The following is a 24,994-nucleotide window of genomic DNA, read 5'->3' as shown; positions in this document are numbered from 1 at the left end:
TAATTGTCACCTGAGGGTATTATTTTTTTTTCATTGATTTTTAGAGAAAGTGGAAGGAAGAGGCAGAGAGAGAGACAGAGAGAAACATCGATGTGAGAGAGACACATCGATGGGTCGCCTCCTGCCCGTGTCCGAACCAGGGCCCGGGATTGAGCCTGTAACCCTGGGATTGAGGTCCGTGCCCTTGACCGGAATCGAACCCGGGACCCTTCAGTCTGCAGGCCGACGCTCTACCCACTGAGCCAAACCGGCCAGGGCTACAAATTGATGTTTCTCTCTCTCTCTTTCCCCCCATTCTCTATCTAAAAGCGCTGAATTAAAAAAAAAAAATTTAAACTTTGCCCAGCTGGTGTGGCTCAGTGGTAGAGCATCGACCTATGAACCAGGAGGTCAGGTTTTTTGTTTTGTTTTGTTTTGTTTTTTATTTTATTGATTTTCTACAGAGAGAAGGGAGAGAGATAGAGAGAAACATCGATGAGAGAGAAACATCGATCAGCTGCCTCCTGCACACCTCCCACTGGGGAAGTGCCCGCAACCCAGGTACATGCCCTTGACCGGAATCGGACCCGGGACCCTTCAGTCCGCAGGCCGACGCTTTATCCACTGAGCCAAACCGGTTTCGGCGAGGAGGTCAGGTTTCGATTCTGGTCAAGGGCACCTGCCCGGGTTGTGGGCTCGATCCCCAGTGTGGGGTGTGCAGGAGGCAGCCGGTCCATGATTCTCTCTCTCCTCTCCCTTCCTCTTTGAAATCAATAAAAATATATTTTGCCCTGGCTGGTGTGGCTCAGTGGATAGAGCGTCGGCCTGTGGACTGAAGGGTCCCGGGTTCGATTCCGGTCAAGGGCACATGGCCAATTTGCGGGCTGGATCCCCAGTTGGGGCGTGCAGGAGGCAGCCGATCCGTGATTCTCTCTCCCTTCCTCTCTGACATCAACAAAAACATTTCAAAAATAATAGGAATAAAAATATATTTTAAAAAAATTTAAACTTTAAATGCACTTTTCCCGAGAGAGGGCGTTGCTTATTTTTATTCCTCTGAGTCACCCGTGTGACCCCCTTGTCCTTCCTGTGACCCGTGGCCCCCGAGACGGGGCCCTGGGGATGGAGGGGGGTGGGGGCTGGTGGGCGGCCGGCGGCCGCTCAGAGCCTCCCGCGGTCTCCGTGTGCGAGCAGGTCCCCGTCCCCAGCCTGCCGGCGGGCGTGCACGAGGCCGGGAAGGCCGTGGAGAAGGCCGACGCCCTCTTCTCCCAGGAGCGCGACCCCCGCTTCGCGGAGATGTTCGCGGGGATCGGAGCCTGTAAGTGTGGGTTCATGGTCGCTGCCTGGCCCGGAGAGACACAGAGCAGCCTCCCGTAGGGCCGGGACCCGGACGGGGAGCGCCCACTGACGGAGCAGGGGTGGGGGGGCTGGGCCTGTCACCCCCCGGCCTGGCCTCTCCCCCCCCCGTCCCCTAAGCGAGCTCTGACGATGGGTCGGGGGTGCGCTTTCGCTTTAAGCTGAAGGGTGTCCCCGTAAAAGATAAAAATAAAAACCTCAGCGTAACCCCTCACGGGGAGAAGACCCCGTTTTCAAACAGAGGTAGGCCTTGAAAGGGAGAGGAAAGTGACCCTCCGTCCCCCCGCCCGGGTAGAACCGCTGTTAAAACCGCGTCTTTCCAACCGATGACAAAAATAACAGAATCCAACCAGTTCGGCAGACACTCGGGCCTGCTGTGGACTTGGGGTACGAACCCGGAACTTCCCATCAGTGCGAGCTGGGTCCTCTCGGCTGTTTGTAGGGAAATGTCGCTTCCCGTGTGTTTACACATCACCTGTGTCCTGGCCCAGGTGGGGGGCTGTGTCCTGGCCCAGGTGGGGGGGGGGGGCTGTGTCCTGGCCCAGGTGGGGGGCTGTGTCCTGGCCCAGGTGGGAGGGCTGTGTCCTGGCCCAGGTGGGGGGGGGGGGCTGTGTCCTGGCCCAGGTGGGGGGGGGGGCTGTGTCCTGGCCCAGGTGGGAGGGCTGTGTCCTGGCCCAGGTGGGGGGGGGGGGCTGTGTCCTGGCCCAGGTGGGGGGCTGTGTCCTGGTCCAGGTGGGTGGCTGTGTCCTGGCCCAGGTGGGGGGCTGTGTCCTGGCCCAGGTGGGGGGGCTGTGTCCTGGCCCAGGTGGGGGGCTGTGTCCTGGCCTAGGTGGGGGGGCTGTGTCCTGGCCCAGGTGGGGGGCTGTGTCCTTGTCCAGGTGGGGGGGCTGTGTCCTGGTCCAGGTGGGGGGGCTGTGTCCTGGCCCAGGTGGGGGGGGGCTGTGTCCTGGCCCAGGTGGGGGGCTGTGTCCTGGCCCAGGTGGGGGGCTGTGTCCTGGCCCAGGTGGCAGGGGCTGTGTCCTGGCCCAGGTGGGGGCGGGGGCTGTGTCCTGGCCCAGGTGGGGGGTCGTGTCCTGGCCCAGGTGGGGGGCCGTGTCCTGGCCCAGGTGGGGGGGGGGCTGTGTCCTGGTCCAGGTGGGGGGGGGCTGTGTCCTGGCCCAGGTGGGGGCGGGGGCTGTGTCCTGGCCCAGGTGGGGGAGGACTGTGTCCTGGCCCAGGTGGGGGGGGGGGCTGTGTCCTGGCCCAGGTGGGGGGGGGCTGTGTCCCGGCCCAGGTTGGGGGCTGTGTCCTGTCCCCGGGGCAGACCGCCTGCTGCTGTGGGGACGGGGGGGGGGGGGAGCAAGGCCCCAGTGGGGATGAGCTGCCCGGCCCCGCACCCCCTCTGGCGCCTCCCGCCTGCACCTGTGCTCGCGGCCGCCTGCCCCGCGGTCTGCAGGCGGGAACCCCGGAATCATGTGACCTGCTCCGTCCCCAGCGGAGAAGAAGATGATGGGCTCGGCCTCCGCGGCAGGAAGCCAGCAGATCTACTCCCAGGGCAGCCCCTTCCCGGCCGGACACTCGGGCAAGGCCTTCAGGTGCGCCGGGCGGGCGGGAGCCGGGGGCTGGGGGCCGGGGGGGCCCTCACACCTCAGAGCTGGGCGCTGGGCGGCCGGGGGCCTGTCCGCAGGTGGGGGCCGGGGGCCGGGGGGCACTCACACGTCAGAGCTGGGCGCTGGGTGGCCGTGGGCCTGTCCGCAGGTGGGGGCCGGGGGCCGGGGGGCCCTCACACGTCAGAGCTGGGCGCTGGGCGGCCGGGGGCCTGTCCGCAGGTGGGGGCCGGGGGCCGGGGGCCAGGGGGCCCTCACACGTCAGAGCTGGGCGCTGGGTGGCCGTGGGCCTGTCCGCAGGTGGGGGCCGGGGGCCGGGGGGCCCTCACACCTCAGAGCTGGGCGCTGGGCGGCCGGGGGCCTGTCCGCAGGTGGGGGCCGGGGGCCGGGGGTCAGGGGGCCCTCACACGTCAGAGCTGGGCGCTGGGCGGCCATGGGCCTGTCCGCAGGTGGGGGCTGGGGGCCGGGGGCCGGGGGCCAGGGGGCCCTCACACCTCAGAGCTGGCGCTGGGCGGCCGGGTGGCCTGTCCGCAGGTCGGGGCTGGGCTGAGCACCCGGGGGCTCCGGTTCCCATGGAGACGAGGTGTTTATTCCTCTCTCGGGCGAGAAGGGCGCCAGGGAGAGGGGCTGCTTGGCTGCACCCAGGCCTGGTGGGTCGGAGCTGCCGACACCCGTCGGGCGGCAGAAGCGCCCTGGGCCCCGGCTCCCCGCGGCCGCAGCCCCCGCCACGGGACAGAGGACCACACGGTCCGTCAGGCCCGGGGTCTCAGCCCAGCGGCCGCTCGGGCCCAGCCGGTGTCGCCCTTCCTTTCCCAGGCTGGGTCCTGGCTCCAGGCCTCTTTTTTCTTTTATTTTTAAATACGTGTTTATTGGTTTCAGAGAGGAAGGGAGAGGGAGAGAGAGAGAAACATCAATGAGGAGAGAGAATCACGGACCAGCTGCCTCCTGCACGCCCCGCACTGGGGATGGAGCCCGCAACCCGGGCCTGTGCCCCGACCGGGAATCGAACCCTGACCTCCTGGTCTGGGCAGGGCAGGACGAGGGGTGGTCCGGGCAGGCAGGGCGGGGGGTGGTCCGGGCAGGGCAGGACGGGGAGGTGGGCAGGGCGGGGGGGTGGTCCGGGCAGGGCAGGGCGGGGGGGTGGTCCGGGCAGGGCAGGGTGAGAGGTGGTCCGGGCAGGGCAGGGCGGGGGGTGGGCAGGGCGGGGGGTGGTCCAGGCAGGGCAGGGCAGGGCGGGGAGGTGGGCAGGGCGGGGGGTGGTCCGGGCAGGGCAGGGTGGGAGGTGGTCCGGGCAGGGCAGGGCGTGTGCCGGGCGGGCATCTGAGGACACACGCTTGCTCTCTCCTTCAGCTCCTCCGTGGTGCACGTGCCCGGGGTGAACGACATCCAGTCCTCCTCCTCGACCGGCCAGAACATGTCCCAGATCTCCCGGCAGCTCAGCCAGAGCCAGGTGGCCTGGACCGGGAGCCGGCCGCCCTTCCCCGCACAGGTACGGCCTCGGGGGGCCACTGCCCGCGGCTGCCCAGGGCGGGGCACCCCCGCATGGCGCCCGACGTCCCGGCCCTGGGCTGGAGCTGACTATCCCGAACAGCCGGGCCCCCGAGGGCCCAGGGGGTGCCCTTGACCTGCCCCCAGAGATCCAGGGCCCACGTCCTGCGGCTCCGCGGCCCGTCCACTTGGGCCTGACCCCGGCTTGTGCCCGGCCGGCCAGCAGGGCCTGGGGGTCCGTCCGCCCCGAGCCGGCCCTGCCCCGAGCTCCCACACCTGCGGGCGGCGGCGACCAGCCTGGGGCCCGGCGGGGACCTGCGGGGATGCGTCCATCTCTCCGCTGCGCCCTGACCGCGGCCCGTGCCCCCCTCAGGCCGGCAAGACCCAGTCCTCCCCGTTTGGGATTGGCACGGGCCACAGCTACCCGGCCGACCCCGCCTCCTACAGCCCGCTGTCCAGCCCGGCCACCTCCTCGCCCAGTGGCAACGCCTACTCCGGCCTGGCCAGCAGGACCCCCGGCTTTGGTAGGTGGGGGACGGGGGTGGGGATCCGGGGGGGGCATTAAGCCACGCCTCTGGAACATCCCCAGTTTGGGGGGGCTGAGCCCCGCGCTCCCCGAATCCTGGCAGCGGGGCTGAGGTTTCTCAGCGCCCCTTCCCTCTGGCTCTGAGCGGCCCTTGGTGGCCTCGGCGACTGGCTGCGTAGACTGGGCTGTGGCTGAGGCCGCCGGGTTCAAGGCCACGGGCTCCATTCCCACGTGGTCTGATCCCTACCTTACCCTCCGTGGGCCTTGGCGAGGGCTTTGAGGACCCGCGTCCAAAACCCTAGGCCAGCGGTTCTCAACCTGTGGGTCGCGACCCCTTTGGTGGTCGAACGACCCTTGCACAGGGGTCGCCTAAGACCATCCTGCAGATCAGATATTTACATGACGATTCATCACAGGAGCAACATGACAGTGATGAAGTAGCCACGGAAATAATGTTATGGTTGGGTCACAACACGAGGAACTGTGTTTAAAGGGCCAGAAGGTTGAGAACCACTGGTCTAGAGTCTCATTTCAGAAAACTAGAGAATCGTTACCGGGACGGCCAGGTGTGTAAATAGTGAACACTGTAGGGCTGTCTCTCTCTCTCTCTTTTTTAAATACATTTTATTGATTTTTTTACAGAGAGGAAGGGAGAGGGACAGAGAGCCAGAAACATGGATGAGAGAGAAACACCGATCAGCTGCCTCCTGCACACCTCCCACTGGGGATGTGCCCGCAACCAAGGTCCATGCCCTTGACCGGAATCGAACCCGGGACCCTTCAGTCCGCAGGCCGCGCTCTATCCACTGAGCCACACCGGTCAGGGCTCGCTCTCCCTTTTTAAAAGTATATTTTTATTGATCTCAGAGAGGAAGGGAGAGGGAGAGAGAGAAACATCCATGATGGGAGAGAATCATGGACCGGCTGCCTCCTGCACGCCCCCCACTGGGGATGGAGCCCGCAGCCCGGGCCTGTGCCCTGACCGAGAATCGAACCCTGACCTCCTGGCTCCTAGGTCGATGCTCAGCCACGGAGCCACGCCGGCCGGGCACCTTAATGACTTTTTCAAAAGCCCTAACTCTGCCCCAGCTGGTTTAGCTCACCGTTGGCTGGTGCACTGAAGGGTACTGGGTTCGATTCCGCTCAAGGGCACATACCTGGGTTGCTGGCTCCATCCCCGGTCGGTCGGGGCGCGTGCAGGAGGCAGCCCATCGATGTGTCTCTCTCACATCGACGTTTCTCTCCCTGTCTCTCCCTCCCTTTCCCTCTCTCTAAAAATCAATGGAAATAATGTCCTCGGAGGAGGATTGAAGATAAAACTAAAAGCCTTCACTCCAAATGCAGTTCCACGCTGAGATGCGGGGGGGCAGCCTTCCATCTGTGGATCTGGGGGGCAGATCCAGGCCCCAGCGGGAGGGAGGGGCTGTGGAGGCTCCCCCTGTGACACGTCCCCGTCTCCCCCCCACCCCCGCCCCCGGGTCTTGCAGCTGAAGGCGGCCAGGGCGGCGCGCAGTTCCAGGGCCGGCCGTCGGAAGTCTGGTCCCAGTGGCAGAGCCAGCACCACGGGCAGCCGAGCGGCGAGCAGCACGCCCACCCGCAGCCGGGCCAGACCGAAGTGTTCCAGGTACAGCCGCGCCCCTTCCCTCAGTCCCCGGGTCTCCTCTCCGCCTCCTTCCCCCGCCACTGCCCGCGCCCTGCCCCCGACGAGGGCTCCCAGGCCTTGAAGGCCCCGGTGAGGGAGCCTGGGCACCTGGCAGCTCCGTTGTTTTTTTAAAAAATAGTTTTATTGCCCTGACTGGTGTGGCTCAGTAGATAGCGCATCAGCCTGCGGACTGAAGGGTCCCGGGTTCGATTCCGGTCAAAGGCATGCACCTTGGTTGTGGGCACATCCCCAGTGCGGGGTGTGCAGGAGGCAGCTGATGGATGTTTCTAACTCTCTATCCCTCTCCCTTCCTCTCTGTAAAAAATCAATAAAATATTATTAAAAAATATTTTTATTGATTTCAGAGAGGAAGAGAGAGGAAGGGAGAGAGAAACATCCATGATGAGAGAGAATCATGGATTGGCCGCCTCCTGCACGCCCCCCACTGGGGATGGAGCCCGCAACCCGGGCCTGTGCCCTGAGCGGGAATCGAACCCTGACCTCCTGGTTCCTGGGTGGACGCTCAGCCCCTGAGCCACACCGGCCGGGTCCCCGTGGGGTCTTGTCCACCCTGCATCCTGGTTCAGCCTGACACAGACAAAGGCTGTTCACCTGTGGGAGTGACAGGTCCCCCCTCCCCGGGTCTCAGGCATCAGGGAGCCCTGCCCCCTGCCTTCCCCCCCCCCCCCCCCGTTAGAGACGAGTGGGCCGTGCGGTGCCCACTGCCCTGCCCTCCCCACCCCCCCCCGTCTGTCCCTGCAGGACATGCTGCCGATGCCGGGGGACCCGGCCCAGGGGACCGGCAGCTACAACATCGAGGACTTCGCTGACCTGGGCATGTTCCCGCCGTTCTCTGAGTAGCGGGGGGCAGAGCGAGGCTTCCGTGGACCCCTCCCCGGGCTGTGATGGGGACGCCGCAGCCACCCCCCATCCCCCCCGCCAACAGAGGGCACCTCACCCCCCGCCCGCGTGCGCCCGGCCCCGCACCGCTCACCCCCCCGCCCGGAGCCCGGGAGACGTCGGGGGTCCCTTGTATTTATTGTGCTGTCCCCGTGTGTCCTTGCGAGGCGGCCGCCGGGTCCTGAGAATCCGGGTGTGTCCGATCTCGACAGTTTTTCCCGGTAGACGTTCGCTTACAGCCCCCCACGTGCCCCCGACCCCGGGCCTGCCCACGCGGCTGGGACCAGCTCTCTCCTGGCCTTTGTCTTCTGTGGGCAGGTGGGGCTCGGGGGCGCCCGAAACGGGGGTGCACGGGGGGCACAGCCTGTGCTCTGTGAGCCGGAGGTGAGAGCACAGATCGGGGAGCGTGCACCCCACGCCCCGGCTCCCCAGACCCGCGTGCCCTTTGTATGTGTCGGGCCCGTGTCTGCTCTGCGTGGGCAGAGTGAGCGTCTGAGTCCCGGGCACGCGTGAGTGAGCCCCGAGGTGTGCCCCACCCCGCGCTGGGCAGCACCCCGGCTGCAGGAGGGGGACCCGGGGGCCAGGGCCGGGCTGGGGGGCTGGGGCGACTCCTCCTCACCCCATTCATGTCGCCGGAGCCTGCAGGAGGCTCCTGGGTCACAGAGGCCCTTGTGCGGGGGTGCGGACGGGACGGGCGGGTGCCGGGGCCTGGGGCGCCAGGCGGCTTCCCGACCAGCCTCTGGGGGTGGGTGGGGTGCATCTGCTGAGTGGCTCTGGCGACAGTTTCGGGGTGAGCCCTGTCCGCACCCCCGGGGCCCAGCTGGCGTGGGGAGCTGTACCTCTAAGGCTCAGCGTTGGTCTGGTGGGTGGGATGCCCTCCGGTTCCTCCAAACTAACACGGATTTTAGCTTCCAGAGCGGCTTTGTGGGGCTTTTGTTGTTTTTTTGTTTCTAACCCTCCCCCGAGGGTATTTTCCATTGGTTCTTAGAGAGTGGAAGGGAGAGGGAGGCAGAGAGAAACATCGATGTGAGAGAGACCCATCGATGGGCCGCCTCCTGCACGCGCCCCGACCAGGGCTGGCTGGGGAGGAGCCTGCAACCGAGGTCCGTGCCCTTGACCGGAATCGAACCCGGGACCCTTCGGTCTGCAGGCGGAGGCTCTATCCACTGACCCACACTGGCCGGGGCCAGGGCCCTGTGTGAATAGGGCCGAGTGGTCCCGGGTTCGAGGCAGGGGGTGTGGGTCTCTTGTAGGAGTCTTTGGCTCGGAGGGGAGTTGGGGGGCAGCAGGAGGCAGACACTGAGCCCGCCTGGACTGTCCCAGGCCCCCGGGTGTCTTCCCGTGCGCCCCCCCAAAAAGGCACAGCACCAGCTTCTGGGTCAGAGGATGGTGTCTCCGTAAAATCAACACACATCGCGGCCTGGAGCCCGGGAGCCGGGGAGTTTGGGGGTTTTGTGCTTCTGGTTTTTGGGGGGAACTTGGGGGTGTTCTGAGATGGCTCATGCGGTCGACCCGCCTGGCCACGAGCTGCCCGGATGGAGCTGGGCACCGAGGGCGGCCGAGGGGGGGACCTTTCATCTCCGCCTCTCGTTCAACCTCAACCCACAAGACCAGCGGGGTGTCGACAGCTCCAGTCTCCGTCCTGGGAGGCGAGAATGGAGGGAGGGAGAGGGAGAGAGAGGGACAGACAGACAGACATCCACGGTGAGAGAGAATCCTGGATCGGCCGCCTCCTGCACGCCTCCTACTGGGGATGGAGCCCACAACCCGGGCCTGTGCCCTGACCGGGAATCGAACCCGGGACCCTTGGGTCCCCAGGCCGACGCTCTATCCACTGAGCCACACCGGCTAGAGGCAGGCGTCTATTTGAGCCCTTAAAGAGGCTGTGCGCTCCCCAGATCAGCACTCCCGACACCCCCAGAGCTCCCACTCGACTAGAGAGAGGGGGAGAGAGGCGGGGGGGGGGGGGCGGAGAGGAGGTCCCGGGAAATGAGTGATATTCTCGTCCGTGTCCGCACTGGGCCCGGGACGTCACTGGATTCTCACCCGCCTGCTCGCTAACAGTGAGACAGTTTCGGGGTGAGCCCTGTCCGGCACCCCCGCTTCCTGCAGCCGGGGTGCTGCCGAGAGCCGGGTGGGGGCCTGTCTCCTGCGCGAGGCAGGCGGGTGCCCACAGCCCAGCAGTCACAGGTCCCGGCAGAGGCCGAAATGCTGTTCGTTTTCCCCGAAAATGGGGGTTCGGTCACGAGGTCGCTGCGCCCCGACCGGCCAGGGGCCTCCCCCTCTCTCTTTCCCCCACCAAACCCTGCTGTGTCCCCACCTCCCCAACCCCAGGGCCGGGGCGGCGTGTCCCCCTCTCCCCAGGCCTGGGCCCGTGGCCAGAGCCGGTGGCCGGCTGGGACGTGGCGGCCACAGGACAGCTCCTCCCTGTCACCGGCTCCTCTCCTCCCGGGACGGGCGGTTCTGGGAGCCTGGGCGACGGGACCGGCTCAGCCCCCCTGGCCTCTGCTCGCCGTCCGCCCTCCGCCTGTGAACTGTGACCCCCCCCCCCCCCCCCGTCGGTGTTGCTAGAACGTTCTCGGTGACTAACGGTTGTTGTTCCGTCCGTCGTGTACGTGTGTCGCGAATGTAACGGCCTTTGGAAACGTCCTGTAGTAAAAGCCGCTTTGCTTGGAGCCGTGACGGCCCGGCTGCCTCTGTCGTCGATGGGTCCCTGGGGGCCTGGGCGGGGACCTGGGCGGCGGGCGGGTCCTGCAGGGAGGGAGGCAGGGGTCCTGCTGGGCCGTCGGGTTGTAAGTGTGGAGACGGAGAGGGATCCGCAGGACCTGCAGCAACAGAGGCCTAGACACACACACACACACACACACACGTACACACTCATGCACACACACACATTCACACACACATGCACACACACACATTCATACACAAACATGCACTATGCACACACACAAACACACACTCCTACACACACACACAAACACATATACATTAACACACACTCACACACACACACTCAGGAAGAGGCTGTTACTTGGCGCTGGCGGGAAAGCGTGAGAAAAAGCAGCTAGTCCTGATCTCACTCACATGCAGAATATCACACACACGCACACGCACACGCACACACACACACAATTCCATGGGGATCGAAACAGCTCAGTGTAAAAAGCCGTGTCCGTAAAACATTGAGGGGAAAAGTCACCTAGAGCAATAGATTCATGAAATCAGGTTAGGATGGGATTTAAAAATGTATATTTTTATTGCTGTCAGAGAGGAAGGGAGAGGGAGAGAGATAGAAATATCCGTGATGAGAGAGAATCATGGATCGGCCGCCTCCTGCACGCCCCACCCTGGGGATCGAGCCCGCAACCCGGGCCTGTGCCCTGACCGGGAATCGAACCCGTGACCGCCGGGTCCATAGGCTGACGCTCTACCACGGAGCCACATTGCCTGAGCTCAGAGGGGTTTCTTAAACGAGGCACGAAGAGCAAACAAAATAAAACGCGGATACGTTCACACTCAATAAAAATAAAAAAATCTGCGTGAAGAACAGCGATGACAGCCCATAACGTGTCAGGGAACATCCTGGGACTTAGGTTCCTGGCAGTTAGTGTTCGGGACACAGGAAGCGGTCACACAGCGAGGAAAGCCCGGCTCCGTCGTCGTCGTCGTGCGGCCGCGGGGTTTGCCCCGCGGATTCCCAGGAGCTGGGGGGGGGGGGGGCGGGTACGTCAGACCCCCCACCCGTCGCTGGGGCAGGAAGTGAGTGTGTGGCTGGCACTCGCCGAGTCTGGGAGCACAGCTGGGCCTGCGGATGTGGGCGGCGGGAACTCCGGCTGGTGGACACGGGTGGACAGCGTTGGAGCGTGTGGGGCAACGTCCCGGACGTCATGGATGGACAGGCGTGTGACTCAGCGGTGCCCACTCAGAGCACCTGCCCCTGGGACCTCCCGCGCACACATGAGCAGACGGGTAAGAGGACGCGTGTGTGCGGAGCGTGAGAGACAGCCAGACCCCCTGCCTTCACGTGTTTAGGTTCAACTATTTCCCACGAGACCTTTCTATACCTTAATATATATTTAACACACACACACACACACACACACACACACACACACACACACACACATATATTTGACGTATATATATACACACACACACTAGAGGCCCGGTGCACGAAATTCATGCACGGGGGTGGGGGGGGGGTGTCCCTCAGCCCGGCCTGCACCCTCTCCAATCTGGGACCGCTGTCTCCTAACCGCTCACCTGCCTGCCAGCCTGCTTGTCCCCAACAGTTCCCCCCCACCAGCCTTCTCGCCCAAAACTGCCCCCCTTTGCGGCCTGATCGCCCCCAACTGTCCCCCATTGCCAGCCTGATCGCCCTCAACTGCCCTCCCCTCCTGGCCTGATCGCTCCCAACTGCCCCCCCTGCTGGCCTGTTCACCACCAACGCCCCCCTGCCGGCCTGATCGCCCCCCACTGCCCTCCCCTCCTGGCCTGATCGCTCCCAACTGCCCCCCTTGCTGGCCTGATCACTCCCAACTGCGCCCCTTGCCAGCCTGATTGCCCCCAACTGCCCTCCCCTCCTGGCCTGATCGCTCCCAACCTGCCCCCCTGCCGGCCTGATCGCCCCCAACTGCCCTCCCCTCCTGGCCTGATCGCTCCCAACTGCCCCCCTTGCCGGCCTGATTGCCCCCAACTGTCCCCCTGCTGGCCTGATCGCCCCCAACTGCCCACCCTGCCGGCCTGATCGCCCCCAACTGCCCTCCCCTGCCGGCCTGATCGCCCCCCAACTGCCCCCCCTGCCGGCCTGATCGCCCCCAACTGCCCACCCTGCCGGCCTGATCGCCCCAACTGCCCTCCCCTGCCGGCCTGATCACCCCCAACTGCCCACCCCTCCTGGCCTGATCGCCCCCAACTGCCCTCCCCTGCCGGCCTGATCTCCCCCAACTGCCCACCCCTGCCGGCCTGATCGCCCCCAACTGCCCTCCCCTGCCGGCCTGATCGCCCCCAACTGCCCACCCCTCCTGGCCTGATCGCCCCCAACTGCCCACCCCTGCCGGCCTGATCGCCCCCAACTGCCCTCCCCTGCCGGCCTGATCACCCCAACTGCCCACCCCTCCTGGCCTGATCGCCCCCAACTGCCCTCCCCTCCTGGCCTGATCGCCCCAACTGCCCTCCCCTCCTGGCCTGATCGCCCCCAACTGCCCTCCCCTCCTGGCCTGATCGCCCCCAACTGCCCTCCCCTCCTGGCCTGATCGCCCCAACTGCCCTCCCCTCCTGGCCTGATCGCCCCTAACCACCTCTGCCTCAGCCCCACCACCATGGCTTTGCCTGGAAAGTCTCCCGGTCTAATTAGCATATTACCCTTTTATTAGTATAGATCATATATATACTTTTATATATACTTTTCTTTATCATTTCAGAGAGGAAGGGAGAGGGAGAGAGAGAGAGAAACATCCATGATGAGAGAGAATCACGGATCGGCTGCCTCCTGCACGCCCCACACTGGGGATCCCACAACCCAGGCCTGTGCCCTGACCGGGAATCGAACCCTGACCTCCTGGTTCCTAGGCTGAGGACGCTCAACCACTGAGCCACCCTGGCCGGGCTATACCTTTTTAGTAAAAGGCGAAAGATTTATACGATCTGAAGAGAAACCAGAGTATATACCTTTTTAAAAGAGATATTTTATTGACTTTTTTTTAGAAAGAGAGGCAGAGAGAGAGAAACGTTGATCAGCTGCCTCCTGCACGCCCGGCTCCTGGCCCGTCCTCGCACCCTTCCTGGTCTTGTCTCCACGCCCCGTCGGCTGCTGCACTGACCCTGCCCTCCCTCCTCCCTTTTGTAGGGTCTGTCGTTCCATCGGCCACTGAGATGGCCCAGGGGACACCCCGTCTCAAGATCCTTAATCACACCTGCCAGTGACTTTTTTCACGAAGGTGAGTAACACGGTCACGGGTTCCGGAGGGTGGCAGGGGGCACCCATGTGGGGACGTGGTTCAGTCCCCCCTCAGCCACCCACCCAGACGGCTGCAGTCTCGTTCCGTCCCGAGGGCTGTGTTTGTCAAACCCCGGCTCCAGCCCGGCCAGCGTGGCTCCGTGGCTGAGCATCCACCTAGGAACCAGGAGGTCAGGGTTCGATTCCCGGTCAGGGCACAGGCCCGGGTGGCGGGCTGGATCCCCAGTGTGGGGCGTGCAGGAGGCGGCCGGTCCGTGATTCTCTCTCATCATGGATGTTTCTCTCTCTCTCCCCCCCTCCCTCCCTTCCTCTCGGTCTCTGAAAAGCGATAGAAAAATCTGTCCTCAGGTGAGGATTAGCCCAAACACCTCCCTCCCCTGCGGGGGGTCGTGCAGCTGCACCGAGCCCCGAGCTTCAGAAGCTCCCAGGAAAGGGCAGCTGTGACGGCAGCTGGGGTCCCTGACTCACCGCCAACATCTGTTCGGCCGACAGACGGTTTCTGGATGAGCCCTTCTGGCAAACGTTTGGGGGGGAAAAACAAAACAAAAACCAAAAAAAACCCCCCAAACGACTGTGAGGTCTGATTCCCGGAGCCCGCCCGCCGCCCGCTGGGCCGTATGATTTGCCGTCTTGGCGTCTGCCGGGCCAAGGTGAGTCGTGGGGAGCGATCCGGCCCCGATGGAGGCGGCCTTTCCAGTGAGGCGCACGGTGATGTCACTGCCCCAGCAGGACACGCGCACATGCACACACACGCATGCACACACACCCACATGCACACACGCACATGCACATGCACACACATCCACACACGCGCACACGCACACACATCCACACACGCGCACACGCACATGCACACACGCACATGCACACACACGCACATGCACGCACACCCCACACCCCGCATGCACACACATGCACACGCATGCACACACGTATGCATGCACGCACACACACGCACACGGGACCATCGCCACCTCCTGCTCGGGGCCGGTGCTCCGTCCAGCAGAGCTGCTTTATTTATTCTCCGTTTCCGCTGTCCCTTGCCCTCAAATGGCTTTGAAACGGAGGGAGTTTGAAAAAGAAGGAAAGAGAGATTTTTGTACCCAGTTTGGGAGTCACCGTGTCCAGGAAGATTTTTTCATTTTATTTTATTTTTTTAATCCTCACCCGAGGACATTTTCCATTGATATTAACGTCTTTAAATATATATATATATATATATATATATATATATATATATATATATATATATATATATATTTTTATTGGTTTCAGAGAGGGAGAGAGATGGAAACATCAACGATGAGAGAGCCCGCAACCCGGGCACGTGCCCTTGACCGGGAATCTAACCGTGACCTCCTGGTTCACAGGTCAACGCTCAACCATTGAGCCACGCCGGCCGGGTTCCAATGATTTTTAGAGAGAGCGGAAGGGCGGGGAGAGACAGAGAGAGACACTTCGATGGGTTGCCTCCTGCACGCGCCCCGAGCAGGGGATCGAGCCTGCAACCGAGGTCTGTGCCCTCGTCTGGAATCGAACCCGGGACCCTTCAGTCTGCCGGCCGACGCTCTGTCCACTGAGCCAAACCGGGTAGGGCAAGATTTTCTTAAAAAAACTTTTTTAATTGTGTGTTGATTTGAGAGAGAGAGAGAGAGAGAGAGACATTGATTTTTTTTAAAAAATACGTTTTCATTGATTTCAGAGAGGAAGGGAGAGGGAGAGAGAGAAACATCCATGATGAGAGAGAATCACGGATCGGCTGCCTCCTGCACGGCCCACACTGGGGATCGAGCCCGCAACCCGGGCCTGTGCCCTTGGCCAGAAGCGAACCCGGGACCCTTCAGTCCGCAGGCTGACGCTCTATCCACTGAGCCACACCGGCCAGGGCCATTGCTTGATTCTTGTATGTGTCCTGACCAGGGATCGAACCTGCAGCGTTGGCCAATCCGGACGATGCTGTAACCAACTCACCTCCCGGCCAGGGCCCAAGGTCTCTTGTAATAAATCGAACAGGTACCAGCCCTGGCCGGTGTGGCTCAGTGGACAGAGCGTCGGCCTGCGGACTGAAGGGTCCCGGGTTCGATTCCCGTCAGGGCATGTACCTGGGTTGTGGGCACATCCCCAGTGGGGGGCGTGCAGGAGGCAGCTGATCGATGTTTCTCCCTCATCGATGTTTCTGACTCTCTATCCCTCTCCCTTCCTCTCTGTAAAAATCGATGAAACCTATTTAACAAATAAAACATAAATTGAACAGGTACCAGGCGTTGAGGCTACACGTGCTCATCACTCATCCCTCACAGCACCTCGACGGGGCCAGGCCCCTCTCTGCCCGTGACAGGTGGGGGAGCTGTTGCGCCCCGACTGCCGCGACCACGTAAGTGGCCAGGAAGCCACGGAGCCGGGACGGGACCTTCGCTCAGCGCTGACCTCAAAGCCCACGCTCTTCCTGCTGCGTCCGCTGTCCGGTCCCCCTGGGGCTGCCCCTTGGCCCCCGAGCTCTCTGCTTCCCGTAATCCTGGCGCCCGGAGATTGGAGACGCCCCCTTTTCTGACGCCCCCCCCCCCCCAGCGTGTCTGCTGCAGCCGTGAGCTCATTGCCTCCCCAGGCAGCGGCTCAGCAAGGCTCGCGGCCGGTCTTCCCCGTGCGGAGCTCGGACTCAGAGCCGCCTCCCCCACCGGGCCCTGGGATGTCTGAGTCCATGTGCCTCACCCCGAAATATGTGAAAGGGGGGAAGCGTGTTTTTGTTTTGTTTTTATATATATACTAGAGGACTGGTGCACGAAATTCATGCACGAGGCGGGGTGCTGTGCGTCCCTCAGCCCAGCCTGTACCCTCTCCAATCTGGAACCCCTCGAGGGATGTCAGACAGCCCTCTCATAATCCAGGACTGCTGGCTCTCAACCACTCGCCTGCCTGCCTGCCTGACTGCCCCAAACCACTTCTGCCTGCCACCCTGATCACCCCTTAACCACTCTTCTGCCTGCCTGATCGACAACTAACTGCTCCCCTGCAGGCCTGGTTGCCCCCAACTGCCCTCCCCTGCAGGCCTGGTCACCCCCAACTGGCCTCCCCTGCCAACCCAATTGCCCCTAACTGCCCTCCCCTGCAGGCCTGGTCACCCCTAACTGGCCTCCCCTGCCAACCCAATTGCCCCTAACTGCCTTCCCCTGATGGCCTGGTCACCCCTAACTGGCCTCCCCTATAGGCCTGGTTGCCCCCAACTGCCCTCCCCTGCCAACTCGATTGCCCCTAACTGCCCTCCCCTACAGGCCTAGTTGCCCCTAACTCTCCTCCCCTAATAGGCCTGTTTGCCCCCAACTGGCCTCCCCTGCGGTCCCGGTCACCCCAACTGCCCTCCCTTGCCAGCCTGGTCACCCCTAACTGCCCTCCGCTGCAGGCTTGGTTGCCCCCAACTGCCCTCCCCTGCAGGCCTAGTCCCCCCCAAATGCCCTCCCCTGCGGGCCTGGTCGCCTCTAACTGCGCTCCCCTGCCGGCTGTCTTGTGGTGGCCATCTTGGTGTTGGTGTGACGGTCAATTTGCATATTACCCTTTTATTAGATTAGATATATACATACTAGAGGTCTGGTGCACAAATTCGTGCACTGGTGGGGTCCAGCCGGCCCGCCCAATGGGGACCATCAGGGGGGGACAGCCAGGGCGAGGGTCCATGGGCGTTCCGGGTGTTCGGCTGTTCGGTCAATTTGCATATTACCCTTTTATTATATACGACAGGCCTGGTGCACGGAATCAGTGCACGGGTAGGGTCCCTAAGCCTGGCCAGCGATCAGGGCTGATCTGTGGGGTGCCCAGCAGGGCAATTGGGTGGCCCCTGCTGGCACCCACCTTGGCTGGGCAGGCGCCGCCCACTCGCCAGCCCTGCCTCCCCCACTGCCGCCACCGGTTGGGGCCTATGGGCTGGGCAGGTTCTGCGTTGAGCGTCTGCCCCCTGGTGGTCAGTGCGTGTCATAGCGACTGGTTAGTCTGCTGTTCAGTCGATTTGCATATTAGGCTTTTATTATATAGGAGGATTTTTTTATTGATTTCAGAGAGGAAGGGAGAGTGAGAGAGAAACATCCATGATGAGAGAGAATCACAGATCAGCTGCCTCCTGCACACCCCACACTAGGGATCGAGCCCACAACCTGGGCATGTGCCCTGACCGGGAATCGAACCGTGACCTCCTGGTTTCTAGGCCAATGCTCAACCACTGAGCCACCCCAGCCGGGCTGACTCCTTATTTATTAACATAAAAGACGGGCAGAGATGCCAGAGAAGCCGCCGAGGCAGGGAGCTGGGAGGTCCGGCGTTTCTTGCGGGGAGAGCACCCCCATGGGGGCTGAACAGCTCACTGGCCTTCGGCAGAAGCTCTCACAAGAGCCGGGTTCGTCATGGATGGAACAATCGGATTTTCCACTTTTTCGTCAAAGCGGAACTGACTTCTTTGCCCGGAAACCACAACCCTCAGGGGCGTAACGTAAACGAGACGTAAATATAAACATGCCCCCTTGCCTCCCCGCCAAGGGCCGTCGGCACACGGGCTCCTGTAGTGCCAGCGACGTCAGATGCCATGACTCACCGCCTTCCTGTTACGGGAGAGGCAGGGGGGACCCCGGGCGGGAGCGGGAACTGCGATGCCAGAGGGCCCCGGCGAGGCCTCGGACAGTACACAGAGGACATCTTCTGGAAACTGCCCTTCCTCCCTCCTCCCTGTGGGTGGTGGATGGATTCTGCGCTGGGACGCTCAGCCCGGCCGGAACCACAGGGCGGAACGGGCGTCCGGCCCAGCTGCCCGGGGTGGGAACCCCCCATGCGTCATGGAGTCTCCATGTCCTTGAGGACCCAGGAAATCCCCCCCAAAGAAATCAGTGGAGAGCCGCTTACAAAAACCCCATCTTTTTTAAATTTTATTTTATGAAGTTTTTATTTTTTTTTGTATTTATCTTCATTTTTGATTTTCTTAAAAGATATTTTTCCATTGAATTTAGAGACAGAGGGAGAGACAGAGAGAAACATCGATGTGAGAGAGACACGTCGATGGGCTGCCTCCTGCACGCGCCCCGACCAGGGCCCAGGCCGGGGAGGAGCCTGCAACCGAGGCACATGCCCTTGACCGGAATTGAACCCGGGACCCTTTGGTCCGCAGGCCGACGCTCTATCCACTGAGCCACACCGGCCAGGGCACAAAAACAGCATCTTAACTTTGGAGGGAGGGGGAGAGGGGGTGGAGAGGGTAGGATGTGCTCAGAGCCCATCATTGCAACCCCAGCTGCTCATTATAGCAACTCAAGGTGCTTTAGAGACGACTGGGGTCGGCCAGTGTGGCTCAGTGGGTAGGGCGTCGGCCTGCGGACTGAAGGGTCCCGGGTCCGATTCCAGTCAAGGGCATGGACCTGGGTTGCGGGCGCATCCCCAGTGGGGGATGAGCAGGAGGCAGCCGATCGATGTTTCTCTCTCATCATTGATGTTTCTAACTCTCTATCCCTCTCCCTCCCTCTCTGTAAAAAGTCAATAAAATATATATTTGTTTAAAAAAAGAAAAAAAGAAACCGCTGGAGTTGGGTCCCTCCAAGAGATAATGAGGGTAAATTTCACTGGTTTGGGGTGTGGCCTGGGCATGAGGACTTCAAAACACTTCCCTCCACCCTGGCCAGTGTGGCTCAGTGGTTAGAGCGCCGGCCTGTGGACCGAAGGGTCCCGGGTTCAATTCCAGTCAAGGGCACGGACCTCAGTTGCAGGCTCCATCCCTGGCCCGGGTGCGGGAGGCAACCAGTCGGTGCGTCTCTCTCACATCAATGTCTCTCTCTCTCTCTCTCTCTCTCGCCCCCTCCCTTCCACTCTCTTTAAAAATCAATGGGAAAATATCAAAACAAGCCCAGCAGTTTGCAGGTGGAAGGAAACTGAGCGAGGGACCAGGGGTGAAGGAGAGGCCGAGAGAGAGAGAGAGAGAGAGAGAGAGCGCGCACAGGAAGCCACCGGGGACTGCTGTCCAGGCTGGAAAGACAGGAGGCCTTCATGGAGGAGGTGGCATAGCAAACGGATTCCTTATTCAGTTAATTTATTTATAACATAACTAGAGGCCCAGTGCACGACATTCGTGTGTGTGTGTGGGGGGTCCCTCAGCCCGGCCTGCACCCTCTTCAATCCAGGGCCCCTCAGCAGTTGGATCCCTTCAGGATCGGGCCTAAACCGGCAGTCGGACATCCCTCTTGTAATCCGGGACCACTGGCTCCTAACCACTCACCTGCCTGCCGGCCTGATCGCCCCTAACCGCCCTCCCCTGCCGGCCTGATCGCCCCTAACCGCCCTCCCCTGCCGGCCTGATCGCCCCTAACTTCTCTCCCCTGCCGGCCTGATCGCCCCTAACCGCCCTCCCCTGCCGGCCTGATCACCCCTAACTGCCCTCTCCTGCCGGCCTGATTGCTCCTAATCACCTCTGCCTCAGCCCCCAACACCATGGCTTTGTCCAGAAGGATGTCCGGAAGACATCTGGTCTAATTAGCATATTACCCTTTTATTAGTATAGATTTTAATATGTTTTTGTTGATTTCAAAGAGGAAGGGAGAAAGAGAGAGAGAGAGGGAGAGAGGGAGAAACATCCATGGTGAGAGAGAATCAGGGATCGGCTGCCTGCTGCACGCCCCGCACTGGGGATGGAGCCCACAACCCAGGCCTGTGCCCCGAGCGGGAATCGAACCCCGACCTCCTTGTTCATAGGATGACCCTCAACCACTGAGCCGCGCCGGCCGGGCCAGGATGGCCTGTCTTGCTGATAAGGGATCTCAAAGTCTCATGGGGCCGCCTCCCGGACACTCGGCTCAGACGTGCCCCCCTCCCGTGAATGGGGACCGAGTGGGGACACAGGGCTGTGTCTGGGGGAGCCTGTCTCTCTGGAGAGGGCCATCCATTCCTCAGCCGGCCCTCCAGTCCCACTCTGGGGAGGAATGCCTCCACCTTCCACCCCCCGGAGCCTCCTGGGGGGCCTCGGACGGGCGCCCGGAATCTGCTCTCACGTTCCAGGGTCCCAAAGCCAAGCAGCCCGGCCCCCTCGGGGCAGAGCCCAGTGGCTGAGCCTCAGGCAGCGGGGCCGTCTCCACGGACTCCTCCCCGGACACGTGGCGCCCGCCCGCACCCAAGGCCCAGGCCTGGCTGCATCGGGGACGCACGTCCACGGGGCAGGAGGAGGGAGGCTCGCGGGGGGGCTGAGGTCCCTGTCGTGTGGCCTGAGGGGCTGTGGCTCCTCCGCTGAAGCTCAGCACCCTGATGGAGAACAAGGGGGGCGGGGGCTGGCGTGTGGCCAGGGACGGGGGGGGATGGGGTGAACGGTCACGGAGAAGGGGACCTATCAAGTCCTTCCCCTCCGATGGCATCGCCGGCTGGACGCCAGCATCCCCGTCCTCTCGGTCCTCGAAGCCTTTGGCATCTAAAGTGGCTTTGCTCCGACCTCCCTCTCTGCGTTCTTAGGCTGTGCGGGCGTGTTATTTAAACAGTTTCTCCTTGGCCCGCCGGCGTGGCTCCGTGGTCTCTGAGCCTCGACCTAGGAACCTGGAGGTCACGGGTTCGATTCCCGCTCAGGGCACAGGCCCGGGTGGCGGCCTCGATCCCCAGTGTGGGGCGTGCAGGAGGCGGCCGATCCGTGATTCTCTCTCATCATGGATGTCGCTGTCTCTCTTTCCTCCTCTCTGACATCAATAAATATATATATATTTTAAAATATATATATGTTATTGATTTTTTACAGAGAAGAAGGGAGAGGGATAGACAGTTAGAAACATCGATGAGAGAGATCGATCAGCCGCCTCCTGCACACCCCCCAGTGGGGATGTGCCCGCAACCCAGGTGCATGCCCTTGGCCGGAACCGAACCTGGGACCCTTCAGTCCGCAGGCCGACGCTCTATCCACTGAGCCAAACCGGTGCGGCAATAAGTATATTTTTAAAAATCTCTCCTGGCCCTGGTTGGTGTGGCTCAGTGGGTAGAGCGTCGGCCTGCAGACCGAGGGGTCCCGGGTTCGATTCCGGTCAAGGGCATGGGCCCTGGTCAGGGTGCCTGCAGGAGGCGGCCCATTGATGTGTCTCTCTCACATCGATGTTTCTCTCTGTCTCTCCCTCTCTCTTCCTCTCTCTCTAAAAATCAATGGAAAAATATCCTCGGGTGAGGATTAAATATATGTATATATATATCTCCTTATTTGACCTGGCAAAGGGCGAGATGTTGTTCCCACGATTTTCCTGATAATATGTGGCCTAGAATTTGATGGATTTAGTGATTCCTTCGGAGATGATGGAAGAGAACAAATAAGCTTTATCTCATTAGACTTCCAAAAAGTATCAGGTATTATTTTATTTTATTATTATTTTTTATTAATTTCTTTATTGATGGAGGTTTTACATATGTGTCCTTATCCCCCCATTGCCCCCCCACACCCCCCACTCATGCCCTCACCCCCCTGTTGTCTGTGTCCATTGGTTAGGCCTATATGGATGCATACAAGTCCTTTGGTTGAAAGTATTATTTTTAAAAATAAAATGGCCGAACCGGTGTGGCTCAGTGGATAGAGCCTCGGCCTGCGGACTGAAGGGTCCCGGGTTCGATTCCGGTCAAGGGCATGTACCTGGGTTGCGGGCACATCCCCAGTGGGAGGTGTGCAGGAGGCAGCTGATTGATGTTTCTCTCTCATCGATATTTCTAACTCTCTATCCCTCTCCCTTCCTGTCTGTAAAAAATCAATAAAATATATTTAAAAAATTTTTTTAAATAAATAAAATGGGGTTTTGGGCCCTGACCGGGTGGCTCAGTTGGTCAGAGCATCATCTCGATATACCAATGGCACGTACATGAATCAGCCAATAAGTGGACAACAAATTGATGTCTCTCTCTCTCTTTCTCTCTCTCTCTCTTTCTCTCAAATCAAGAAATATTTAAAATTAAAAACAGCCCGGCCGGCGTGGCTCAGTGGCTGAGCGTCGACCTCGGAACCAGGCGGTCAGGGTTCGATCCCCGGTCAGGGCACAGGCCCGGGTGGCGGGCTCCATCCCCAGTGGGGGGCTGTGATCGGTTTCAGGGGCACCGGGCCTCCCGTTCGGAATCCGCGAGCAGGTGGCAGGATGGGACGAGGAAGACGTGCAGGTTGGGGGACCTCCGTGTGGCGGGTGGGACTTGGGACGCTGCGTGTGGGCGGCTGGGGTTTTATACCCCCCCCCCCCCGCCCTACTGCACTCTCTGCCTTTCCCTGCGCGGGGCGCTGTCGTCCCCCTCACCCCTCCGCTAACCTCCTTCTTACAACACGTTTGATAAGAGCCCTGAGGCTGAGAAAGGTTCTGGGGGAAAAGCTATTTTGCCAACAAAAGGTCTTGGTTGAATGGCAGGCCCCTCACCCCAGTGAACACGGACACGGACCCCCGCCCCCCAAGAGCCTCCAGGTGCTGTTCACCCTCTTTCTGAAGGGCACGCTTTTCTCCCCTGCATTTCAGATGCGGTTGTTTCACAGATATCGCCTCGAGAACCTCTCCGCTCCGCAGGCATCTATAATAATAAAAGCATAATATGCTAATTAGACCAGACAGCCGAACGACCTTCCGGACATCATTCCGGACGAAGCCGTGGTAGCGGGGGCTGAGACAGAGGCTGTGAGGGGCGATCAGGTGGGCAGGCAGAGGGGTTAGGGGTGATCAGGCAGGCAGAGGGGTTAGGGGCGATCAGGCAGACAGAGGGGTTAGGGGTGATCAGGCGGGCAGGCAGAGGGGTTAGGGGCGATCAGGCAGACAGAGGGGTTAGGGGTGATCAGGCGGGCAGGCAGAGGGGTTAGGGGCGATCAGGCAGACAGAGGGGTTAGGGGTGATCAGGCGGGCAGGCAGAGGGGTTAGGGGCGATCAGGCAGACAGAGGGGTTAGGGGCGATCAGGCGGGCAGGAAGAGGGGTTAGGGGCGATCAGGCAGACAGAGGGGTTAGGGGTGATCAGGCGGGCAGGCAGAGGGGTTAGGGGCGATCAGGTAGGCAGAGGGGTTAGGGACGATCAGGCAGACAGACAGGCAAGCAGTTAGGAGCCAGCAGTCCCAGATTGCGAGAGGGATGTCTGACTGCCGGATCGGGCCGAAACCGGCAGTCGGACATCCCCCGAGGGGTCCTGGATTGCGAGAGGGTGCAGGCCGGGCTGAGGGACCCCCTCACCCTCGTGCACGAATTTCGTGCACCGGGCCTCCAGTAATAATTCAATATTTCTCTCTGGGGGAGCAGGTGGAATGCAGGCCTAACTGTCCCACGGTCCAGCCACACACGTCCTTCGTCCCTGTTGGGAAACGGTGTCGGCCAATGTGAGATCCTGCGCCTTTGATCCCGGAATCAGATCCGTCATCGCGGCCTTAGAGGCCGCAGGGAGCTGGACACCAGAAGACGGGGACGTAAAGGGACTTCTTTTTCTCGCATCACACGGAGCCCAGACGAAGGCCGGCCGGGCAGGCAGCTCCCCGACTCACCACGGAGGATCGAACGCGTGCTGTTCTCTCTTCGTCGTCTCTGACGATGGGACTCGCCCTCGTGGTTGCCAGGTGGCTGCTGGAGCTCCAGAAACAACGCCTGCATCCCAAGTGGGAACCCCGGGAGACATGACGGAGGAGGCTGGGCCTGTTGATCTTTCCGGAAGCTTCCACTGGGAGACTGGTGGCCAGAACCGTGTTGGGTGGCCATCCTCACAGCCGGCATCATAACTGGGCCCGTGGACACCCAGACACAGCCTGAGCGTGTTAGGAAGAGAGATGGGGGCCCGGCCGGTGTGGCTCAGTGGTTGAGCTTCGACACATGAACCAGGAGGTCACGGTTCGATTCTCAGTCAGGGCACAGGCCCGGCTTTGGGCTCGATGTCCAGTAGGGGGCGTGCAGGAGGCAGCTGGTCCATCATTGATGTTTCTCATCATTGATGTTTCTCTCCCTTTCCCTTCCTCTCTGAAGTCAATAAAAATGTATATAACAGCCCTGGCCGGTGTGGCTCCGTGGGTAGAGCACTGGCCTGTGGACCGAAGGGTCCGGGTTCGATTCCGGTCAGGGCACAGACCCTGTTGCAGGGCCTTCCCCGGCAGGGCCAGGAGGCACCAATCGATGTGTCTCTCTCACATCAATGTTTCTGTCTTTCCCTGTCTGTTCCACTCTCTCTGAAAATCAATGAAAAAATATCCTCAAGTGAGGATTTAAAAAAAAAAAGAAAGCAAGAAAACCCTAAAGACTCCACCAAAAAGTACTAGATTTAATAAATGAAGTTGGCAGCATCACAGGATACAAAATCAACACCCCCTCCTCCCTCAAAAATCCTATCTAATAAAAGAGAAACATGGTAATTAGCGTATGACTGCTACCCTTCCCATTGGCTAATCAGGGCGATATGCAAATTAACTGCCAGGCAAGATGGCAGCCGACAGCCAGGCAGCTTAAAGTGAACTGAGGCTTGCTTGCTTCAGTGACGGAGGACTCCAATGTTCCCCGCCTGGCTTGCCGGCCTCTGAGCTGCAAGTCTAAGCAACTATGTTACAAATATAGAAGCTAAACAAACCCCCAGAAACCTGCTT

General features: G+C 61.2%; 1 protein-coding gene and 1 long non-coding RNA gene across 4 annotated transcripts in view; both read left to right on the top strand.

Moving 5' to 3' along the window:
* The window catches only part of ARNT2 (aryl hydrocarbon receptor nuclear translocator 2), a 79,655-nt gene extending 71,093 nt beyond the window's left edge, over positions 1-8,562 (top strand). For all 3 annotated transcript variants that reach the window (XM_036355491.1, XM_036355490.1, XM_036355492.1), the window contains exons 14-19: positions 1,174-1,297; positions 2,810-2,909; positions 4,272-4,410; positions 4,783-4,933; positions 6,423-6,559; positions 7,340-8,562. In XM_036355491.1, coding sequence (XP_036211384.1) covers positions 1,174-1,297; positions 2,810-2,909; positions 4,272-4,410; positions 4,783-4,933; positions 6,423-6,559; positions 7,340-7,438 — 750 coding nt within the window. In that variant the 3' untranslated portion in view covers positions 7,439-8,562. The remainder of the gene's footprint in view (positions 1-1,173; positions 1,298-2,809; positions 2,910-4,271; positions 4,411-4,782; positions 4,934-6,422; positions 6,560-7,339) is intronic.
* Positions 8,563-13,137: 4,575 nt separating this feature from the next.
* On the top strand, positions 13,138-23,775 carry LOC118679110. Its single transcript, XR_004975124.1, has 3 exons — positions 13,138-13,419; positions 22,910-23,080; positions 23,673-23,775. It is a non-coding gene; the product is annotated as an uncharacterized LOC118679110 (long non-coding RNA).
* Positions 23,776-24,994: the final 1,219 nt, after the last annotated feature.

This window comes from Myotis myotis, unplaced genomic scaffold (genome assembly GCF_014108235.1).
Source record: "Myotis myotis isolate mMyoMyo1 unplaced genomic scaffold, mMyoMyo1.p scaffold_m19_p_22, whole genome shotgun sequence".
Lineage (NCBI taxonomy): Eukaryota > Metazoa > Chordata > Mammalia > Chiroptera > Vespertilionidae > Myotis > Myotis myotis.
This window is presented reverse-complemented; position numbering and strand designations above follow the sequence as displayed.